This window comes from Erpetoichthys calabaricus, chromosome 10, assembly GCF_900747795.2.
Source record: "Erpetoichthys calabaricus chromosome 10, fErpCal1.3, whole genome shotgun sequence".
NCBI lineage: Eukaryota > Metazoa > Chordata > Cladistia > Polypteriformes > Polypteridae > Erpetoichthys > Erpetoichthys calabaricus.
In genome coordinates, this window is record NC_041403.2 from 32,076,545 (window position 1) to 32,098,429 (window position 21,885).

Genomic DNA, 21,885 nt, shown 5'->3' on the forward strand with positions numbered 1-21,885 from the left:
AGCAGGGCCTATCGCAACAATGACTATCCCAGTAACCACAATGCAGGACCCTGCAGTAGGTAAGACAGGACTGGAAATGGCTGAATGGATAATTGAAACAATGGTAGGGAAGTTTAGAACTCATGGCAGCAGCATTTTGGGATCAAATCCTAACCTGGTCACCATTCACAAGGAAGTGTGTAAGCATCTCACAGTGGCAGTGTGGGTCTTCTGAACTATCAGTAGCTACTACCATCTTATAAATTGCTTTTTAATGAAGGTAATTATTGTATATCATTTGAAGGGTGCAGTATAAAGTGTGAATGATTTTAAAATTATTCACAAAAGTGTCTGTAGTACTAGGGTGTTGTACCGTGTTAGCCATTATGAATGTAGAGAAAAGCCAAGCAAAATGACACCTTTTATTGGCTAACTAAAAAGATTACAATATGCAAGCTTTCGAGGCAACTCAGGCCCCTTCTTCAGGCAAGATGTAATACAGAGACTGGAGTTCCCTGTGTTTATATACACACTAGGACAAGAAACAACATTGGTAAATCTTTAAATGAGCCTTTTTGCATTTTGTTAAGAAGAAGATGTCGCTGTCCATGTGTGCCAATTTCTTCCACCGGGTCTTCAGTTCCATGTAGCAGCGGTACATTTCGGTGTCTTGTATGTCTGTAGTACCGCGTTAGCCATTATGAATGTAGAGAAAAGCCAAGCAAAATGACACCTTTTATTGGCCTGAGTTGCCTTGAAAGCTTGCATATTGTAATCTTTTTAGTTAGCCAATAAAAGGTGTCATTTTGCTTGGCTTTTCTCTACATTCACAAAAGTGTGCATTCATAGACACCAAAGTGATCAAGTGTTATGCACACCCAAAGTGGCTTTAAGCAGTTTGGACATGTGGCCCTAAAACATATTAAGTACTACATTACTTTGCTTAACTCCCATATTTACCATTTTCATGTTCCAGTTTTATGATGATTACAGGTGGCACACACTTACAGGAGACACAAGGTTACCAATTCATACAGCACTAGCCATCCCCCATGGCTCTGCCCGTGTAGTAGTGAAACAGGACAGTGAGGAAGGCCCTGCCCGGTTCTCCATTCCTGATGTCATGCTTCCCCCTCCCCTCGGCCCACAGCCTCTGTCTCGGATTAGTGCGAATATATCACTCCTGCAAGCAAACTATGATTCTTAGCGTCAACTGGAATGTTCAAAAAAAAAAAAGCCCAATCTAAATCCGTTAAGTAGTTCTCTTATGAAAAGCAGACAGACAGAAGTTGGATTTTATATATAGAGTGATGATTTATTTCCAGCTGGAACAGCCACTCTGTCACAGTCACTTTGACAATTATGATGAAAATCTTGGCGATTGCAATCCTAAAGATGCATCGCAGACAGAAATGAAACCCAAGGCTTCACTGTGCATGAAGAAATGGACATTCATGTGCAGGAATCTAGAAAGAGGAAAGGGCAGGTAAAGTCAGCAGTGTGGTGCGAGGTATAAACAGTAAATATTCCTGTTAAGGAAACCCAGTAATGGCACGCCTTGACGTGTGTTCAACATCTCACATTTTTAAAAAACACACTGCACCTTTGCATTGATGTCAAAGTGAAGTAGAAATAGAATTCATTTCGTTTATGTGTAGGAAATTGCTCACATTACGAGGTTGCAGAAGAACTCATAGATGAACAGAAAAGCGTGAATAAGTTTTGAGGGGTCATTTTTACACCTTAGGAACCTTTAATATCTATTTATTTAGCGAGTTTCACTTTTAACAATTGCGAAATTGCCAACAAAATGAATTTGAGTGTCAGTGGAGTGAAACTGTATGTGAATCGACATCTCTCTGTTTGGGTCACCTCTAGCAGGGACTTTAGTTTGCATCCATAGCTGAAAGGCGTGAGATCAGATTGATTAACCCAATATAAGTGTGCACCTTGGCCACCACTGTTACTAATGCAAGTTCCTGCTCTCATACTGTGAATGTGAAAACCAAAGTCATGATTAGTGGTAGCAGAGTGGATGACATGCATCTTAGAAGCCTTTTTGCCCCCCTCTCACAGGTGTGAAGTGGATATCGATGAGTGTGCGTCGAACCCCTGTCTGAATGAAGGACACTGCAGGAACATGATCAACAAATATCAGTGCTTCTGTGGAGTGAACTTCGCCGGGAACAATTGTGAAGTCGACGTAAGCGACCTCTCATTTTTTGTGTCTATGCTGCTCTGGCAGAATCTCTTCCAGCTCCTGTCTTACCTCATTCTACGACTGGAGGATGATCCAGAGGTTGAATGGGGAGACGTGAATGAGTAACAGTTGACGTTCCTTTATGCTTTGCCTCTGCTTTTAGCCACAGCTTCTTCTCACTTTACAGAGAAATGAGTCTGCAGAAACCAGTTTTTGCTAAAACTAACCCTGAATGGATTCCAAGAAATGCTAATTTCGTATCAGTGCAACCAATACTCACATTGTTTCATGCATGATTAATTTTAGTGCTTACGTATTTTATTTTAAAAATATTTCAAAGGCAGTCAGCGAGTTCAAAAACCCCCAGGCAATCAATAAAGGAGGAGTCTTATGCAAGATTAAGAGAAAAAAGGTGGATTAGGTAATGAAAGTGCTTACTGCTTGGAACGGTGAAGCTTTTGTTACAATCTGAAAGCTCACATGATTTGGTATTTGGCATTTAATAGTGTGGCAGTTATCAACACAAGTGAGTGTCTCCAAAATGACTTTGCTGTGACTTAGCATACTGACGCTCAGATGTAACATTAGAGTTGTAATCTATATGGGAATCCTGCGCTTGAGACCTCCTGATGCCATGGCTCAGCGCTTCCCCTTCAAGTACGACTAATGACGACGACCTCATTCGGCGCCCACTGAGGCATTCAGTTGTGAATATCACATAATGTCCAGAAAGTTACACTGCTACTCATCACATAAATGTTAACAGAGTTGCTCAGTTGTCCAGCTACATTGTTCATGCAAAAGATATTTTGGGGTTTTTCATATCCTAATATTGAAAGGGAAGCAAATCACAGCATGCTGCTGTGTGTCATTTGATTGGAAAGCAAGGTCCCTTAGAATCACAGGTACGAGGGACATTCTGTGGGGTTCCTGCTTGTAACGTACCATCAAAGACTCTAACAGTCACCCTCCAGATTTTCAGGTTCTCAGTTTTTGTAGCACATGTTCAGCAACATCTAGCCTTGAAGGAAAACTTTGCCCAAAAAAGTTTCTTTCTTATGTTACTTACCCCATGTAGTCTGTAGTGTGGCCAAAGAAACAGTTCATTTTGTGTTTTCAAGCAGAACAGAGATAACAAAGTTTATGACATATTAGGGGTCTATGGTGACAAGCACTGGACACCACACTATCAGTAACTTCAGGAAAAAATCTGGCATTATGTGTGTCACATCATCCATATGTCAAGTCATCTAGTCATACGCTTAAATCCTGAAAGGATGTATTTTTACTAAAATATTGTTAAATAAGCCACGTCTGAAAAACGAAAATGTGAACGAAATGGAACTGACAGAATCGTAACTCAAACTTATTCACTGTTTACTACTTCAAGAATTTTTTCTTATATTAAACAGAAACGCTTTCTAGGTTCCTCTTAACTCAAGGATTATTATTTTATTTTCATTTCCTATTAAAAGTTCTGCAATTAATTAATAAGAATTAATCATTTTTATTGGCCATTGTGCTGCAATGCCATTTTAAATTTCCCGTGTGTATCGCCATGCTCAATTGTCATCGTCAAGACACCCCATTCTAATGTCATTATGGTATTTAATCCCCACGGTTTATTTGGAAGAGAGTCCAAATGTCTAAAAACCAAGACCTATTTACATCTCGTTACAAACCTGAATCTCTCTGTTTATGCCCTTGTGCTCCTTTGACTTACGATTCTCGGTTCTTCTTTAGGTTTTGGCATTTCTGTTGGGTTTGTTTTCCTGGTCCTTTTCTTTTCTCACACTGGCAGCCTTGCTGGCAGTCCAGGAACACGGTGCATTTGAGTTCAGCCCAGTAACATCTTACTAGATGGCTAACGTTGCACTTCACGTGATATCAACCAAAAGAAAAATCTGTTCTGAGAGACATGAACAGCTAAACATTAAACATTAAAGAGAAGTGAGTGAAAACATTATCCGGAAGAGACTGTGCCTTGTACTTGTGCTTGTCTGAGATGATTCAACAAGCAGAAGGTCAATTCACCCTGCAGTTTCACAGACTGCTTGCTAAATAATCGCAACGTACTCTGGATGACTTGATGTGGATTCTGCAACACAAGTAACATGAGATTTTCTTCATGGGCTTTTTGATGGTGTTTGCTGTTGTCCAGCATTCCCCTGTTATATCAGAAACGTTGTCATCTCCATTTTGTATGAAAACATGAGATGAAAAATTTTCCTTGAGGTAAGTAACATATAAAACATATTACATTTTTGGGTGGAGTTTGCCCTTAAGATTTATTCAAGTCACTTTTTAGAAAAAGGCCTTTCATTTTACTAACAAAGACGGCATACGTTTGAGGTCAGAGTTAACAACCCCACCTCATTTTTCAGTCTCTTTTAGATAGATAGATAGATAGATAGATAGATAGATAGATAGATAGATAGATAGATAGATAGATAGATAGATAGATAGATAGATAGATAGATAGATAGATAGATGTCACCAGGACCAGAACCAGAAGTGATGCCATTAGAGTAGGAAGTGATGTCATCGAGCCCAGGCAGAATTTCCTGTGTTTGGTCTGCAGAAAAAAGAGAGTTGGCGTTAGTGCTCTCTGCTCCCACTGGCCCTGCATGGAATTACCTTCTTTTGAGCCCTTTAGCTGCTTCCTATGCTCACATCTCATGTGCAATGGAAAAACCTAGTATCTGACATATTTTTCTAAAAAAACTGAGTTTGTTTTAGTTTTTGGAGTTACTAAGTCTTTCCTGATGTTATAAGGAAGTGGTGATGGCCAAAAATGTCTTCATTCTGGTCATAGCACAATGGGAGAAGCCAGTATGTACACAGTATTTTACATACTGCAAGACAAAAACCTAGTAACTCCACTGACCAATGAGGAAAGACTGCCTACCAATGAAAATGTCAGAATATGATCACATGATTTAAATGGCAGGTGTTGTTGATTTGTGAAAAATATTGTGTACGTGAAGCTCAGGAGAAATAAAATCTAGAGATTCTTAATCATACAGGTGACATCATTTTCTCAATTTGCCGAAAACTTGAAAGCTATGACATACCAGGTTTATCCATAGTTGGTGAGATGTATATATATATATCTACATGCTGTCAAATGAACGAACCACACGCCGTGGCGCAACGTTAGGGGCTTCGCCTCTAGCGCTGACGTCCGAGGTTCGATTCCCGAGAGGGACTGCAGTAGAGTGTGTACGCCTGATGAGCCAAGAATTAGGGCGAAACACGTGTCGCGTACTCTTTGCATTATTTGACAGTAAACTATTTCAACCATATATATATATATATATATATATATATATATATATATTGTCACAAAACGAGTCTGAGCAGAAAAAGGTTTGGGGCAGCCACCCGTATAATCTCAAAATCCTCGGCTGCAAAGTCGTTGAAAGCCAATGAATAGCACTGATGTGCATACAATTGAGTCCAGGATCAGACTGAGGAATTAGGAAAGAGGGCAGGGTTTTAAAGGGGAAGACAGGAAGTGAGGTCATAAGGATCAGGGATGTGTTCGTTCTCCATTGGACCGAGCCCGGACATGACGCCAGAGGGGCCGGAGCCAGTCAGGTCTCCTTCCATTGGCTCGGTCCCGGAAATGATATCACGAGAGCCAGGTGGAATCCCCCGGGAATGGTCTGCAGGCAAGAAAGAAAAAGAGTCAGTGCACTCTGCCACCTCCTGGCATGTCTCAGAACTGCCGTCCCTCAAGCCCTTTAGCTGCCTCCCATGCGCACGTGTGTGACAATATATAAAACACATAACAACAAATCGTCCCCAACACACCTAAAAACCTCTGGCAGTGAAACGTGATGTGCTTGAATTCTTAGCGCAATTTACAGAGGACAAATTGGTATCTTGACATTTCTTATTTTATTTCATGTCTACTATTGTTCTTATTTTCTTACTACTATCTTATTTTATCCTAGTTATTAGACTTCACAGTAAGCAGACAGCACTAAACACCAACTTAGTAACCTAAAAATATGAATTCATAAAATTAAGGAAATCTTTTTCAGACTTCTAAGATTGCTATTATATTTTTTGATAATGTGTAACATTCCATATTATGAAATGAAGAGTCAATAAACTGTCAGTGGTTTTCTATCATTAATTGGCAAATTCTTGGATTATTTATGTGACTTCTAGGAAGTTCTCATTTTAAGAATAATTTTATGTATTTGTCAACTCAAATTTGTGTAAAAAAAAAGATAAGAGTGCTGGTATTGCAGGTAGGAAGAGGTGATGCTGACCAAGAGTAGGCCACTACAAGGTTCTGACATTGTGAGAGAATTGTCAGGGGTGACCAGTTGTGAACGTGTGAATGATAAACTCAGCCATTAATGAAGAGTTGTGGTTCTGTGGCCATCAGAGGGAGCTGGTGGCCTTGATACTTTCAGAGGACAGTGTTGCCTATGTAGGTGTTTTCCAGAGCGACTTCAGAAATGTCTCTTGGCTAGGACTTGATAGCTGCTCTGTTCTAATGGCCAGTTATTTACCCAGTTGCAGTTTGTTTCTCTGTCAGAGAACTAAAGTGACAAAGTATCTGCTTTTCATACAAACCTAGAAAGGAAACTGGAGGAATGTTGTCAGAGTTGTGTCTGTTTTTGTCACTAAAGATTACATTACCAAACCAAATGGCTAAAGGGTAACACTTCAGAATAAGGACCGCCGATAGCAGCGAGTGACTAACAGGTGAATGAAGTAACAATTCCTTACCAAGGATTTTAATTGGCCTTAATAAGTCATACAAGGGATCAAAGATGCACCCAGTTAGGATTTCCAATATATACGCAAGAAATCTGACAAACAAGAGGAGACCATTCAGTCCATCAAGCCCGTTTGTTCAGCTAATAGCTAAGCTTTCCCAAAATCTCATCCAGATTCTTCTTAAAGGTTTCTATTTCAACTTTATGTCTCGGTAGTTTGTTCCTGAGTCCCGTTGTGTAAACAAGAGCTTCCTGGCTTCAGTTTTAACTGTACTTCACTTTAATTTCCACTGATGTCCACGAGTATGTGATTCAGACTGAAGCTGAAAGATTGTTGTCTACTTTATCAATGCCTTTGAGGATTTTAAATACCTGGATTAGCTCCCCTGTTTAGAGGAGACTGTGTGGTTTAATTCTCTGAGTCTGTCACAGTAGGACATGTCCTTAAAGTCCTGGGATGCACCTGGTTGCTCTCCTCTGCACTGCTTCGAGTGCTGCTATGTCTACGGTATCAACCGTACTTTATTTAAGCTCCCTGTGATGTGGACGTTAAAGTGATCTGGTTTAGAAAAGTGGATGAATGCAACTTTCTTCAAGTAGGTTTATTTTCTAATTGCATAATATATGTATGGTACATATGACAATTCATCTCTACTTGAAGTGTTTCTAGAAGAGTGTTTGTCGTATTTTTTATTCCCAAAAAAAACTGTGTGGAATGTGGTGGCAAGGCATGGGACCCTGTTTCATGTAATGTATATAAAAACACAGCACATACAAGCTGAATCCAAATTCCATGTATTTAATGTGGCAAAACAGATCCTTCACAATCCCACATGTGCTCACCGCTCTATTTAATTTAGTTTTTGAAGCTTTCTGTCAAATCGGCTAACAGCTTTCTAAGCTTCATACTGAGTATAAAGATATCATAAAGTGCTGGACAACCAATTGATCGGGCACCACTGACTAAAATGGTGGACACATCTACCACAGACTTTCACGTCAACAGACTGTGTCATCTCACAACAAAATGCGCTTTAAATGTGTTGGTGACTGCTGACTGATGGCTCCAGGGACACGGCCTCCAGTCCTAGGGTGGTCGCTGTACTCCTCAGGGGATTTTCACGAAGTGCAGTATGTGGAGGTGGGATTCTTCTGAGAGTCCCCCAGTGTAGACAAGTGAAGGGGGAGCCCACAAGGCCTGGCATCCCAATAGGGTCTGCATACTGCTTTGCGCCTGTCGGCCTAGGCGTCAGCACCCCCTGATTCAACAATGCAAAAAACAAAAAAGTTTCTATCATTTTCAGATGGAACACGAGGGGCCCTGCACTTTTATCTAAGCGACGGAAAAAACAGAATTAGAAATGAAGGTAAGCTGCACGTTTTTATCTTCTTTCATTAATAGCAGAACCCCAGTAGCAAGGTCACATGACTGTAAGTGATCTTCGACCAGATGTCACTGTAAAGGTGACAGTAAAAATTACTGAAGTCCAGTATTTGTAAACAGAGGTGAACAAAATCTGATTTTTCTGTTTTTTCAGTTCCTACTCATGTCATAGAGCAGACCACAGACTATTCAGTTAGTTTCGCTATGGTTAGTAAAGTGTCACTTACATGTTACCACTGACTTGTCACTGTGAGACCAAAGGACACCTGGTGACATTTAATTTGGTATGACTATCCATCCATTTTCCAACCCGCTGAATCCGAACACAGGGTCACAGGGGTCTGCTGGAGCCAATCCCAGCCAACACAGGGTACAAGGCAGGAATCAATCCCAGGCAGGGTGCCAACCCACCGCAGGACACACACAAACACACCCACACACCAAGCACACACTAGGGCCAATTTAGAATCGCCAATCCACCTAACCAGCATGTCTTTGGACTGTGGGAGGAAACCGGAGCGCCCGGAGGAAACCCACGCAGACACGGGGAGAACATGCAAACTCCACGCAGGGAGGACCCGGGAAGCGAACCCAGGTCCCCAGATCTCCCAACTGCGAGGCAGCAGCGCTACCCACTGCGCCACCGTGCCACCCGGTATGACTATTAATAACTTTTTTTTGCTTTACTTAAATAAAACGGAATGTTAATGTAAATGCTTCTTATTTAAAAATCCATTCATTTTATTGCTGGCATATTACACGTGAGGTGAGACCAAAAGTGAAACTGTTTAATGGTTTATATTATAACTTATTGTGCCATTAATGCTCTGTTAATCTAAGACTGACATCAACAAAATGAAAATCAACAAACTTGTTTAGTGTCATGGGTATCTCTACCCTTTTTAACAAAAGAGCTGTATATTTTAAAATATGTGGATGAACCCAAGTGAACCGAATGAAAAGATTTATCAGTTGGGCAGGACTGAAATTAGAGGGCAGCAACTACACTATAAAACCAAAAAGACATGCCACACAGAATGCATTTGGAATGCAACTGGAATTCTTCAGAATGACGTGTTCAGCTTGCTTACCACAAACAGCTCAGTACAGTACAAGGAATAAGGAAGGGTGTTTAAGTTGTTGATGTTAAAAAAGGGCATTATATTCTGTGCCTTAAATATGCCCTTACCCTGAGAAAGCAGGCAGTGGTAAATGACAGTAAATGGCAAATGACAGTTTGGCATTCTTGTAGCGGAGTTCTCAATTTACTCTAAATCTTTTGTTTTATATTTGTTATTACTGCATATATACACAGTACAGTACTATATATATATATATATATATATATATATATATATATATATATATCCTGGTACTTGACATCATTCAGGGTACCATTGTCTAGCATGTGGAGGTCGGTATGACCCTTTAAGGATAGGCCTCCACAGACCATCACTGACCCGCCGCCAAACCGGTCATGCTGGATGATGTTGCAGGCTGCATAACATTCACCATGGCGTCTCCAGACTCTTTAACGTCTGTTACCTGTGCTCAGTGTGAACCTCCTCTCATCTGTGAAGAGAACTGGGCACCAATGGTGGAGCTGCCAGTTGTGTATTCTCTGGCGAATGCCCATCGAGCTGCACTGCGACGGGCTGTGAGCAGAGGTCTCACTAAAGGATGTCAGACCCTCACGCCAACCTCATGGAGTCTGTTTCTGACAGTTTGGTTAGAAACATGCATACCAGTAGCCAGCTTGAGGTAATTTTGTAGGACCCTGGTAGTGAGCCTCCTGTTCTTCCTCACATAAAGGAGCAGATACCAGTCCTGCTGCTGGGTTGATGCCACTCTGTGGACCTGTCCAGCTCTCCATGTGTATCGGCCCATCTCTGAATATCTCCTCCATGCTCTTGAGACTGTGCTGGGAGACACACAAAAAACTTTCTTGCGACCCTCACATATGGATGTGCCATCCTGGAGAAGCTGGACTACCTGTGCTACTTGAATCAGCTGCAGGTACTGCCTCACTCTGCCATTAGTGACAAGGACACTAGCAAAATAAAAATCTAGAGAACCAGTCAGGAAAGATATGGAGAGAGCAATTGTCTGTGGCCACCACCTGCAAAACCATTCCCATTTTAGGGCTTGCCTTGTTGTTACCCCTCCAGTGCACCTTACTGGAGCTCCCTGAACATCCCTGAAGCTTAATCATCACAGCCTAACACCAAGTCAATTAAGTGTTGCTGCCACACACACCACACAACGAACCACCTGGATTGGGACCAGAGTCCAGCGGGTGATAACCTCATATATTTATATACATATATTATATTAATACTCCGATCTTCACCCTGTCAAGTAAGCGAACCAGCTGCTGTGGCGCAACATCAGAGGCTTCGCCTCAGGCACTGGTGTTCGAGATTTGATTGCAGAAGGGAAAACAAAGGTGCGTACACCTGATAAGCCCCATTGAGGGTCACGCATGTCATGTACTCTTTGTATTATTTGTGGGTACTGTATCATATATATATATATATATATATATATATATATATATATATATATATATATATATATATATATATATATAAGTGTACGCGTGTGTGTGTGTGTTTATGTATGAAAATACATTGTTATAATATTACATCATGTGATACGTGATACACTTTGAATGCTAGCTTACTCGTGCAAAAATCTTCAAAATAATTAGTGTTTTTGAGAAAGTTGACAATGAAAATCAAACCTGATTCTTTACTTTGTAGTGTTTATTTTTGTTTTGTATGATTTTATTACATTTTCTTGACGTGACGGATATTCAAAAATTGGTAATCCATCCCAAATTCCCCACCCCCTTGAGATCTTAGATCATTTTTGACAAAGAAGGTGAACTTGTCTGACTGTGAAAAGTATTTCCTCATAAAATAAGCCTGTCTGACATTTCTTTCATCGCAGAGCTATCATCCACATATTTTCTCTTTTTCTATTGCTATATATGTGTGTCTTGACGCCCACATATATACGGTATATACATTATGTAACATGTCTTTCTTTTCTGTTCCCATTGTGTTCTCTCATTGTGTTGGCCCTGCTGTTTCTTTTTGCATGTTGTTAATAAACATCTTTTTTTTTTGTCTCTGTCCTCGTTTACTTCTGTCTCTGTCTTTCTGCCTTTGCATGTTTGGAGACCTAACAATATTTTGGAATTCTATAAATGGACTCCAGGTAGGGTTTTACATTTGAACAGATCTCACACACAGTAGCAGAGTTCCTAAGTGAGATGACTTTCTTATGTTAAATGAATGAAATTTTACAGCTTAAGGCCACGTCACATTACATGACTGTTCCTGTCACAGACTTTATTTTCATAATCTTAGCGAGTCATTAGCACTCATGACATTCCCAGTGATTCGGATCTGCAAATCGTTTTAAGTTGTACTAGTGGGCTTGTGAGTGACAGCTAATGGGTACTCACCCTGAAGTGCAATTCATATAATGCATAGATGTAGAATAACGAAGGGGGAGGACACGAGCTGCTAGGCTGTCTGATATATGTTTGGCCATATGAGCTGCCTCCAGTTTCTGTCAGGCAGCACATTATTGGCTGCCAGTAAAAGGGGCGATCACATGATTCTTTGGTAATGTCAAACTGCACTGACGTCACATAATTTCACAAATTCAAGTTTCTGTCATCAAGCTTGACATCCCCTCTAAAACTGTGTTACGTGACATCGGCTTTTTTGTTATTTGTACAGGTTACCTTCAGGTTGCCTGTAGACTAATGTGCAGACACTCAACAAAACACCAAGAAGCAGTGACAACAACAGATGTCATTTAAAAAGAAAGGCCACAAGGTGATCAACTTGCCAAAAAGGGTGTAAACATTTTTAATTGCTCTGGTAACACTGTTTTAAAAACAGTCAGATGTAGTACAGTAAGTTAATTACTGATTATAGAGATTTATATGTCAACAAAGGGTTTGACTTTAATCGAATATATTTCACAGGCCAAGTGTACTTGTAGTATAAGGTAATACAGTGGTTTATTTGTTCTGAACTGAGTTCTTTGTTTTATGCAAATATAACCAAAACCGAGGAGTTACTGTACATCATGATGGCATAGTGTCAAGTGTTTCCCACAACCTTTAAACTGAAAAAAGAAATTAGAGGATGCACAAAAGGATGTCTTATTTGGTATTATAGCTTTTGCATATGTAACAAATAATTTTATGAAAATGTATTAAGGTAGACACATTTTTTCTCATTGTATGCAATAAGGAGGCTTAGTTAATCTGAAAACGCTTGAGTGAGAAACGCCAGTGAGACGAAACATTGAAGTGTCGATATCAACGCAGAGAGAGCTTTACTGTTAGTGCTTTAAGGTACAAATAATCAAACATATACTGTACATTAGCAGATTTACGCTGAGGTAGGTGTCAAAAACAACAGGAAAGTGAGTGGTATATAGCATGTGCACGTAACGTGTTCTTGAATTATTGTAATTAAGCTTAATTAATTAAGCTGTTGCTTTAATGTTTTTCGTTAGATGACTCCAAATATTTTTTCTTCTTTTCCATTGTGACCATTTTGTAATGGGAGAGTTCAGTTGATAAAATGAAAACATACATTGTAAATATAAGAGGTACCCCCTGTGGTTTCTGACAGTTAGCATGGGAAACGTTTCCACTCTGAGGTCATATTTGCTTTTTTCAGCATTTTGAAGTTTTTGATCTCTCCATCTCCTGATAAGAACTTGTGCAGAACAAGTCATCTGCCTTCTACAAGGTGGGCTACTATGGCTTAGCATTCAGCTGAGTAAACTTTGGAATGTGTGAAAAATATCCACATAATCTGTCAACCTACTGTACTTTCAGTAATAACAGTAAAAAAAGTAAAGCTCATCGTGGACCCCTCAATCTCTGTTGGCATCTTCTGCCAGTCACTGAAATCTGGTTGCTGATTTTCAATGCCTGAAAGATGTGAAGGGCAGCCACTGCTTTCAATTATGGTGAGAAGACTGCATGTTCACTCTGGTTTTCCTTAGTTGAGATTTCCATAGCAGTTGACGTTAAAGTTACGAAGCATATTTCTATACCAACAATGATAAAATGCTCCACATTAGTTGTCCTAAATTCCTTATTAGGCATCCCTTTCTGTTGATTTTGCATGTTTCTTTCTTTTGCCATCCACATGGACAATACTCTTCAGTCCTGTTAAGCTCATTCATTTGAAACATTCCAGTTTTTTCATGCCACATGGCTTTTGAAAATGTAGTGCTGCTATGACAATGGATGACATTCTTCTAAGTTGAATGTGCACTTCAGAGAAATGCACCCGTTGAGAAAATTGTGAGGACCAGTATTCTAATACTGGGTAGGAACTTCTTTTGGTCTCAAAACAGCCTCACGTCTTCATGGCAGGGATTCCACAAGATGCTGGAAACATTTCTTTAAGATTCTGCTCCATGTTAAAACGATTACATCACACAATTTCTACAGATTTGTCGTCTGCACATTCATGTTGTGACTCTCCTGTTCCACCACAACTCAAAGATGTTCCCTTGGATTCAGATTGGTGTGAAAGGGAAGGCCACTAAGGAACGCTGAATTCATTGCATTATTCATGAATCCAGTTTGAGATGATTTTTGCTCTGTGAGATGGTGCATTATCATGCTGGAAGTAGACATTAGTAGATGGATTAGAAGAAGCGATGATTGATTAGTAAGTAAGCATTCCCCACTCCATTGCACCATCGCAACCAGCCTGGATTGTTCTCATAAGGATGGTTGGGTGCACAGATTCATTCTGAGCCCACCCTCTGTGTGCCTCAGCAGTAATCGAGATTCAGCAGCTCAGTCTACATTTTTCCATTCTTCAACTTTTCAGTTTTGGTGGACTGTGCTCACTGCAGCCTAAGCTTTCTGTTCTTAGAAGTGTTGTACCCATCCAACTCGAGGTTTAATGTGTTGCACATTCTGAGATGCTCACCACAATTGTACAGAGTGATTATTGGAGTTACTGCAGCCGTCCTACCATTCTGAGTAAATTCTAAAGAAGTTCCCATGACCGTCATCATCAAATTCTTCCATGAGAGCCCTGAATACATTGAGGACTGATTGTGAGGTCATTGATGTTAGGTAGAATACCTAGAGGGGGCTGGGTGGTCTCGTGGCCTCAGAACCCCTGCAGATTTTGTTTTTTTCTCCAGCCATCTGGAGTTTTTTCTGTCCTCCCTGGTCATCAGACCATACTTTTATTCCATGTTAATTAGTGTTCCCTAATTTTAATTCTCTTTCTTCATCATGTAAAGAACTTTGAGCCACATCATTTGTATAAAAATGTGCTATAGAAATAAATGTTGTTGTTGTTGTTGTAAAGAGTGTTGTGCTTGAAAGTCTGAGGAGATCCGCAGTTAACACAAATACTCACACCAGCCCGTATGGGACCAACAGTCATGCCACAGTTAAAATCACGGAGATCTCAGTTTTTCCTTATTCTGGTATTTGATGGGATCATTAAGTGAAGCTCTGGATGACTGCCTACACTGCTCTGTTTCATACGATTAATTACGTGGATAAGCAGGTGTGCTGGTGGGGCTAATAGTTTGTTCAGTTTATGTTCATGTTTACAAAAATGTCAACTGACTAAACATTTTATCTTACTGCAGCTACATGAAAATACTGGGTTAGCTCTGAATACGAGATGTTTTATGGTCGATTATAAAATCATGGATGTTGTGTTTCCAAGAAAAGAAGCGTTGAGTCGACTGGGATGTTTAGAGCTAACAGATCCTCATCTGTACATAAGACGCCACTAATTCTGCTCGCTTTATGAGTGTTTGTGCCAGCGGCCACATCTGAAATGTTGGCAGTGACACCAAGTGCCACAGGAGTCTTTGAAAAAACATGATTGTTACAATTATTAAAACGGAAGTCCCTGTGGTGTCATAAATCGATGCTCATTTTCCTTATGATGTTTCATTGCACGCAACAGAGAAATTAGTTAGCGGTGTAGTAGCCATATCTAACCCTGAATTGTCCTCAGTGGATTTATATGCAGGCAAGAGAAAAATGTCAAGTGACTGCCATCTTTATAACTTCATTTGATAGGGATGGAAACACAACACCAAATTCTACCTGAGTAAAAATCTGACAATACATAGACTGAGTGTAGAAGTCGAGCAAAAGACGTCAAGGAAGAACTTCATCTACGGTCGGAGGCTTGGCTGGTGGACATGCTGGACTGCTCTTTGGATGCGTTATTTGTGATGGTCTCAGTTTCCTGCAAATGCACTCAAATATAAATGTTGAGGTGGAACACCTAACTCTTAATATGAAGAACGTTCTTCCACAATGGTAGTACTATTACGAGACTAACGGAGGGAGACTGCCACAAAAAACATGACTGGTATCTTTCTTTTGAACTTTCTTCTGTATTTTTATATCCAAGCTTGTTGCCTTTTTGCAATGGTGGCCATTGTGATATTCACCATGTAAAACACGCACAGATTGATAAAAGTAAAGGTAACCAGCATGCCGCAATTTCACTGAAAGATTTAGGGCAGAAAAACTGGGAAACTATTTGTAAAGTAAAGCCGCGTAGATGGACTCCTAAATTACTGTCACACTAAAGAGCATTGTTATCTTACACAAAGCTTATTAAACATTTTAATTTCTTGATAGGAATGTAGACTAGAAAGCCATGCAAATCATTTTATATTTTGTTTGAAATTTGAAAAATATAAGTAGATGCAAATGACTCTGTCCAAATGAGCAAATAATCCAGTAAGCCGATTCAGAGAAAAAAAATGAATAAAGTTAAAAGAACAAGCTGAACTTGACTGATGAAGAATAAATTAGCATTATTTTAAACTCCAAATACGCCGTGGCGGTTTCTCAAGTATAATCCCCTGCTTCTTCTGGGAAAAGCCTGTTCTTTGAAGCGGGCTGCTGGTGCTCACCCTGTAAGGTATCATTAGCTTCACTCTTTTCAGTGTGATTTAGAAAAGCCCTGCTTTACTTCTCCTGAGGAGATCAGCCTTTTGACTTCATCAACAAAACAAGGCTGCGAGGAATGGCTTGGTGACTCGGTGCTTGGAGCGTTTTACCTCACTCATCCAGAGACCTCAGGTGATTTGGACCGGGAGGTCAAAATCTGCTTTCCTCACTTCTTGTTTTGTCTTGGCATCCCACAGATGTGTAGGCCGGGCACTCTCCTGATGCTAAATCTGTAACCGAACGCATATGATGGGCCTGTGATAGACTTGTGTACCCCCCTATCCAGAGCTGGTATCCACTTGAACTCTCCGACTCCGGATTCTGACAAATCAGCTCCAGCTGCAACACCCTAAACTGAAATAAGTTTGTTCAGAAAACTGACATGTCTGAAGCCGCAGGCTGAGAAACGTCTTGAATTGACACCATCTCGCCATCTCTGTTAACGTCAAAACTATAAGCCTGCCTTAAAGTTTTAGGACTCCTTCTGCGCTGGAGCCAAGCAGGAAGAGAGGAGAATACCACTGAGTGCTTGGGTGTCAGCCTTCAGTATGTAGCGTCACCTCTTCCAAGAGTGCGGCCTGGAGTACGAAGGGTTAAATGACTTGTGACTCGCTGCCAAAACCTTCAGGGCTAACAGCGATAGCGCGCTAAGTGACAGCTTCTTAAAAGAATGTCTTTAAGATGTGTCATTCCCAGCGAGTAGGTTGATTATATTTCTAAGAAGTTAATTTATCTTAAGTTCACAGAAACATGATGGTGGCAAACTCTAACCTGAAAAATGTGCTGATGCCGTATCGGCTCCACTTTGGAAAGGATACCAAAAAAGCTGCATTGACATGTTATTAGTAGTTCATGGAGGAAATACAAGAACAAGTTAAGCACTTTATATTGACTATAATGATAGGAAATATTAAAATGCCAAAAGCTGCTTTCAATCCTGACGCTGTATGTACAATCAGAAACTATATAAATATAAGGTTTAGATAGATAGATAGATAGATAGATAGATAGATAGATAGATAGATAGATAGATAGATAGATAGATAGATAGATAGATAGATAGATAGATAGATACTTTATTAATCCCAATGGGAAATTCACATTCTTCAGCAGCAGCATACTGATACAATAAATAATATTAAAGAATGATAATAATACAGGTGAAAAAAACAGACAATAACTATGTATAATGTTAAATATTAACGTTTACCCCCCTTGGTGGAATTAAAGAGTCGCATAGTTTGGGGGAGGAACGATCTCCTCAATCTGTCAGTGGAGCAGGACAGTGACAGCAGTCTGTCGCTGAAGCTGCTCTTCTGTCTGGAGATGACATTATTTAGTGGATGCAGTGGATTCTCCATAATTGATAGGAGCCTGCTGAGCGCCCTTCGCTCTGCCACAGATGTTAAACTGTCCAGCGCCATGCCAACAATAGAGCTTGCCTTCCTCACCAGTTTGTCCAGGCGTGAGGCGTCTTTCCTCTTAATGCTGCCTCCCCAGCACACCACTGCGTAGGAGAGGGCGCTCGCCACAACTGTCTGATAGAACATCTGCAGCATCTTATTTAATTTACATTGATATAAAAACTACCTTTAAAGGGGAACTTGCAATAAAACATTCAAAGTGACTCAAATTACAGCAAATAAATATTGTAGAGAAAATGACAGACAGACAGACAGAGCGTTTATATTTAATATTCACAGAAACCTGGTTTCTAAAATGCCATGTAATCTCCTATTCCACTTAGAGAAACCGAGTTAACTGAGGTGGATTACTCCACAAGTAAACCGTTTTTTTGGTAATCTGTTTCAGAAATTGCTAAATTAATGGTGTTGATCTGAATGTACAGTGCTAACTAAGATCAGCAGCACAATCTTGGTAGCAGAAGGGTTACAATATTTATTTTATAGAAGTCAAAATACCTGAGTTATTATTATCCCAGCAGCATTGGGTGTAAAGCAAGAAGCTCACATCCAGGTTAGCCGCTCCTTTGCAAGGCTCAGCCAAACAGAAAAAGTGTGCAATGTGGTGACAGAGACATATTAATAAAGTGTCAGTTTAGTTCACATCCAGCTCTGTGCTGTACACACGCTGAAACAATGAGACCAGGTTACGCAGTGGCCAGTGTCCTTACCGCAAATCATCAGGGGCTCACGTCAGAAAGGGTCTGAATGCTATTCACTTCACAGCACATTAAGGATTATATGTATTTAGAACACAGGAGAACAATGTTACAGGCTTAATGCTTGTTTTTGGATTCACAGCGGCCGATGATGACGAGTAACTCCTTTTTAAACAGTTTAATAATATTGGAGGGTTTCAACAAAGAAGATGACTTGCTCACGTAAACACAGATATTTAAGAAACCAGAAAGTCAGACAAATGACATCAGCTACCCAAACAGATATATAGACACCTAGAGCTAGCTACCAGTATACACAGACAGACAAATGCATCCATGGATGGATGGATGGATGGATGGATGGATGGATGGATGGATGGATGGATGGATGGATGGATGGATGGATGGATGGATGGATGGATGGATAGATAGATAGATAGATAGATAGATAGATAGATAGATAGATACTGACAAGAGCTCATTCAGCCCAACAAAGCTCCTCAATCTTATTTGCCCAATTTCTCAAACACACACATTGTGGGTGTCAGGTGGGCCGCTCGTTCCACCAGTTAAGAGTCTGGGCTGAGATTTGATGACATTGAGAGTTTTCATCACTTTCCATGCACCATTCATCAGCAGACCCAAGCAGTCAAGAAGGAGCACAGGACGATGCACTTACACTTTAGGTTTAGATGTTGAGAGTGGACTGATATTCTCCCAAATATCCTCCATAATTCTATGTTGATAAGTCGTCTGTCATTCTCAACAGCTCAGGTACAAAGCCGAGGCAAACACCATGCCTGCCATCTTTGCCCAGTGTCTTCTTAATGATGAAGATAGTCAGATAGCTCTGCAGATATTAGAACATACTGTATTTTTGTGTTTTCTTTAAAAACTTTTCACCAATACTAACTAGAATAAGATGCATACATAGCATATCCATAAAAATTAAGAATTAGCTGTATTATCTTTTGAAAACAATAAAAAAAAAGTTACACAAGTCCTTTGATTGTCAGAAAACACAACGTCACAATGTAGGGGAATTCTATACATTCCTCAACAAAAAGAAGGCAGTGATCATATCGAATATACAGTTGGTGCAAAACAAAGAAGTGTCAGATTCCACAGAGCCCTGGAGGTGACTGTGCTCCTGCTAATTTAATTGTGATGTCAGTTATTATTTAAGGAGAGAAGCAGAACTGAAGCAATTTAATCAAAGCAATTCTATTTAAGCAGTGGAAACATAAAACAGGAGTTGTTGTGCCTCGGCAGGAGCAGCGCTGGCTGCCAAACATCCCTGCTAATTGAGCGAGTCTGGATTATTGCAGTTCACTAATTGCATTTCTTACTACTGGAGATCGAGGTGTCATATAAGAAGAAAAAAAAACAAATTTATAAAATGATTTGTTATCTAAACAATAATATATTAATGTTACATGTTTAAGAGCTTGTCATTCAAAGCTTGTATTCTGATATTAGATACAGTAGATAACATTTTTAGTGACAATTTGAAGTTATCTAAATTAATTATTTTCTGGTATGGCTAAAAGCAAAAAAGGAAATATTTTAGTTATCAAATAATTTTTTAGAGCCAGAGAGAGTCCAGCCAAAAAATACTTTACAAGACCATTCACATTGCAGAACTTTTTTTGTTTTTTGTAAATAGCAGATATAAACAATACAAGGAAGAGGAAAGGACATTATAGAATAAAAAGAGTATAGAAACAATATAAACAGGTGCCTAAAATGTCAGGCACAGATTATGGCAGAGTCCGTTTGCTTGAGATTTGAAATTTGGTCCTGTCAGTTAACATATCGATCAGGTTTTCAATGCCACTTCTTTCCTTTCTGTATTGTGGACTCCAAGGCTCTCCCTGTTTACTGTATTTCATTTAAATCTTAATATGCATTGTGGAGATTCCATCCATCCATCCATTTTCCAACCCGCTGAATCCGAACACAGGGTCACGGGGGTCTGCTGGAGCCAATCCCAGCCAACACAGGGCACAAGGCAGGGAACCAATCCAGGGCAGGGTGCCAACCCACCGCAGGACACACACAAACACACCCACACACCAAGCACACACTAGGGCCGATTTAGAATCGCCAATCCACCTAACCTGCATGTCTTTGGACTGTGGGAGGAAACCGGAGTGCCCGGAGGAAACCCACGCAGACACGGGGAGAACATGCAAACTCCACGCAGGAAGGACCCGGGAAGTGAACCCGGGTCTCCTAACTGCGAGGCAGCAGCGCTACCCACTGCGCCACCGAGCCGCCATTGTGGAGATTTCATTTGCATATTACCTTTTAGTAGCATACAAATATAAAATATCATTTTCTACATATAAACTATACATACAAATGATGAAAATTCTCTATGGGTATAATTTACTACCAAAAGAAATTATGCAATCTGCATGAAAACTGACTTATAGAAAGAAAGGCATGTGCTAAATAAATAAATAAATAAATTGTAAAGGATTGCTCCAAAATTGGGCTGCACAAGTGGATTGTTAGTATTTGGGTAAACATGACCTATGATTTGCCACACATGTGCTTCTATGTCATAATAGATAGATAGATAGATAGATAGATAGATAGATAGATAGATAGATAGATAGATAGATAGATAGATAGATAGATAGATAGATAGAGAGTCCTCTGTGTTCTGTGTGTCAGAGAGAGGATGTGCAGCATTGTTCATAATGACACTCAGTTTTGTTTTTTCTTTCTCATTTGCTACGACCTCCAGGGGGGTCCTGAGTGCGACCAATAACTGAGCCCACTCTTTTAATTAGCCTGTTGATTCGGTGGGCCTCACTTGAAGTGATGTTACCAGCCCAGCCCACCAGAGCGTTGAAAATCGCCAAGTTGCAGAAGACATTAGTAGAAGAATGTTTACAACACAGCTGACCAGGGAAGGTAGCTGGATAGAGAAAAGCATTTGCGGAAGAGGCCGGAATAGTACGGCAACGTATTATCTTGAGACAAGCGGTGGTACAGTGGATGACCTCCTTTTCCACACTTCTATTATTGTAAAGTCAAAATGTCCTTTTACAAGCACAAAATTCAAGCAGCTGTCATAGACATGGGCACCCACCAAGAGCGGTGAGGTAGCATACCTTTGAGAATTTTATTTAGGTAGTGGTGTTGTGCACTTTGTTTTCTTGTAAGATATGGTAACATGATCAGTTAGGCATATAGAAGTCCCAAGGAACAGAATTTCCAGTGATCAGTAGAGAGTTCAAGTTCTTCATTTATGGACTTGGCTATAGAAAACTCAAGACCATTACTAGTCTTTGAGATATATATATATATATATGTATTATCTTTTCAGCACATTACTATAACCAAATAAAACTCTAACAGCAAAAGAAATGTGATAAACCAGAGGAGACCATTCAGTACATCAAGCTTGTTTGTTTAGCTAATAGCCATGCTGTCCTAATATCTCATCCTGATTTT

The 21,885-nt window shown here is 40.0% G+C and overlaps 1 protein-coding gene across 4 annotated transcripts in view; it reads left to right on the forward strand.

Moving 5' to 3' along the window:
• Nucleotides 1-21,885, forward strand: part of crb1 (crumbs cell polarity complex component 1) — a 223,505-nt gene that overhangs the window by 179,472 nt on the left and 22,148 nt on the right. For all 4 annotated transcript variants that reach the window (XM_028811039.2, XM_051932884.1, XM_051932883.1 and 1 more), the window contains exon 12: nucleotides 2,056-2,182. In XM_028811039.2, coding sequence (XP_028666872.2) covers nucleotides 2,056-2,182 — 127 coding nt within the window. The remainder of the gene's footprint in view (nucleotides 1-2,055; nucleotides 2,183-21,885) is intronic.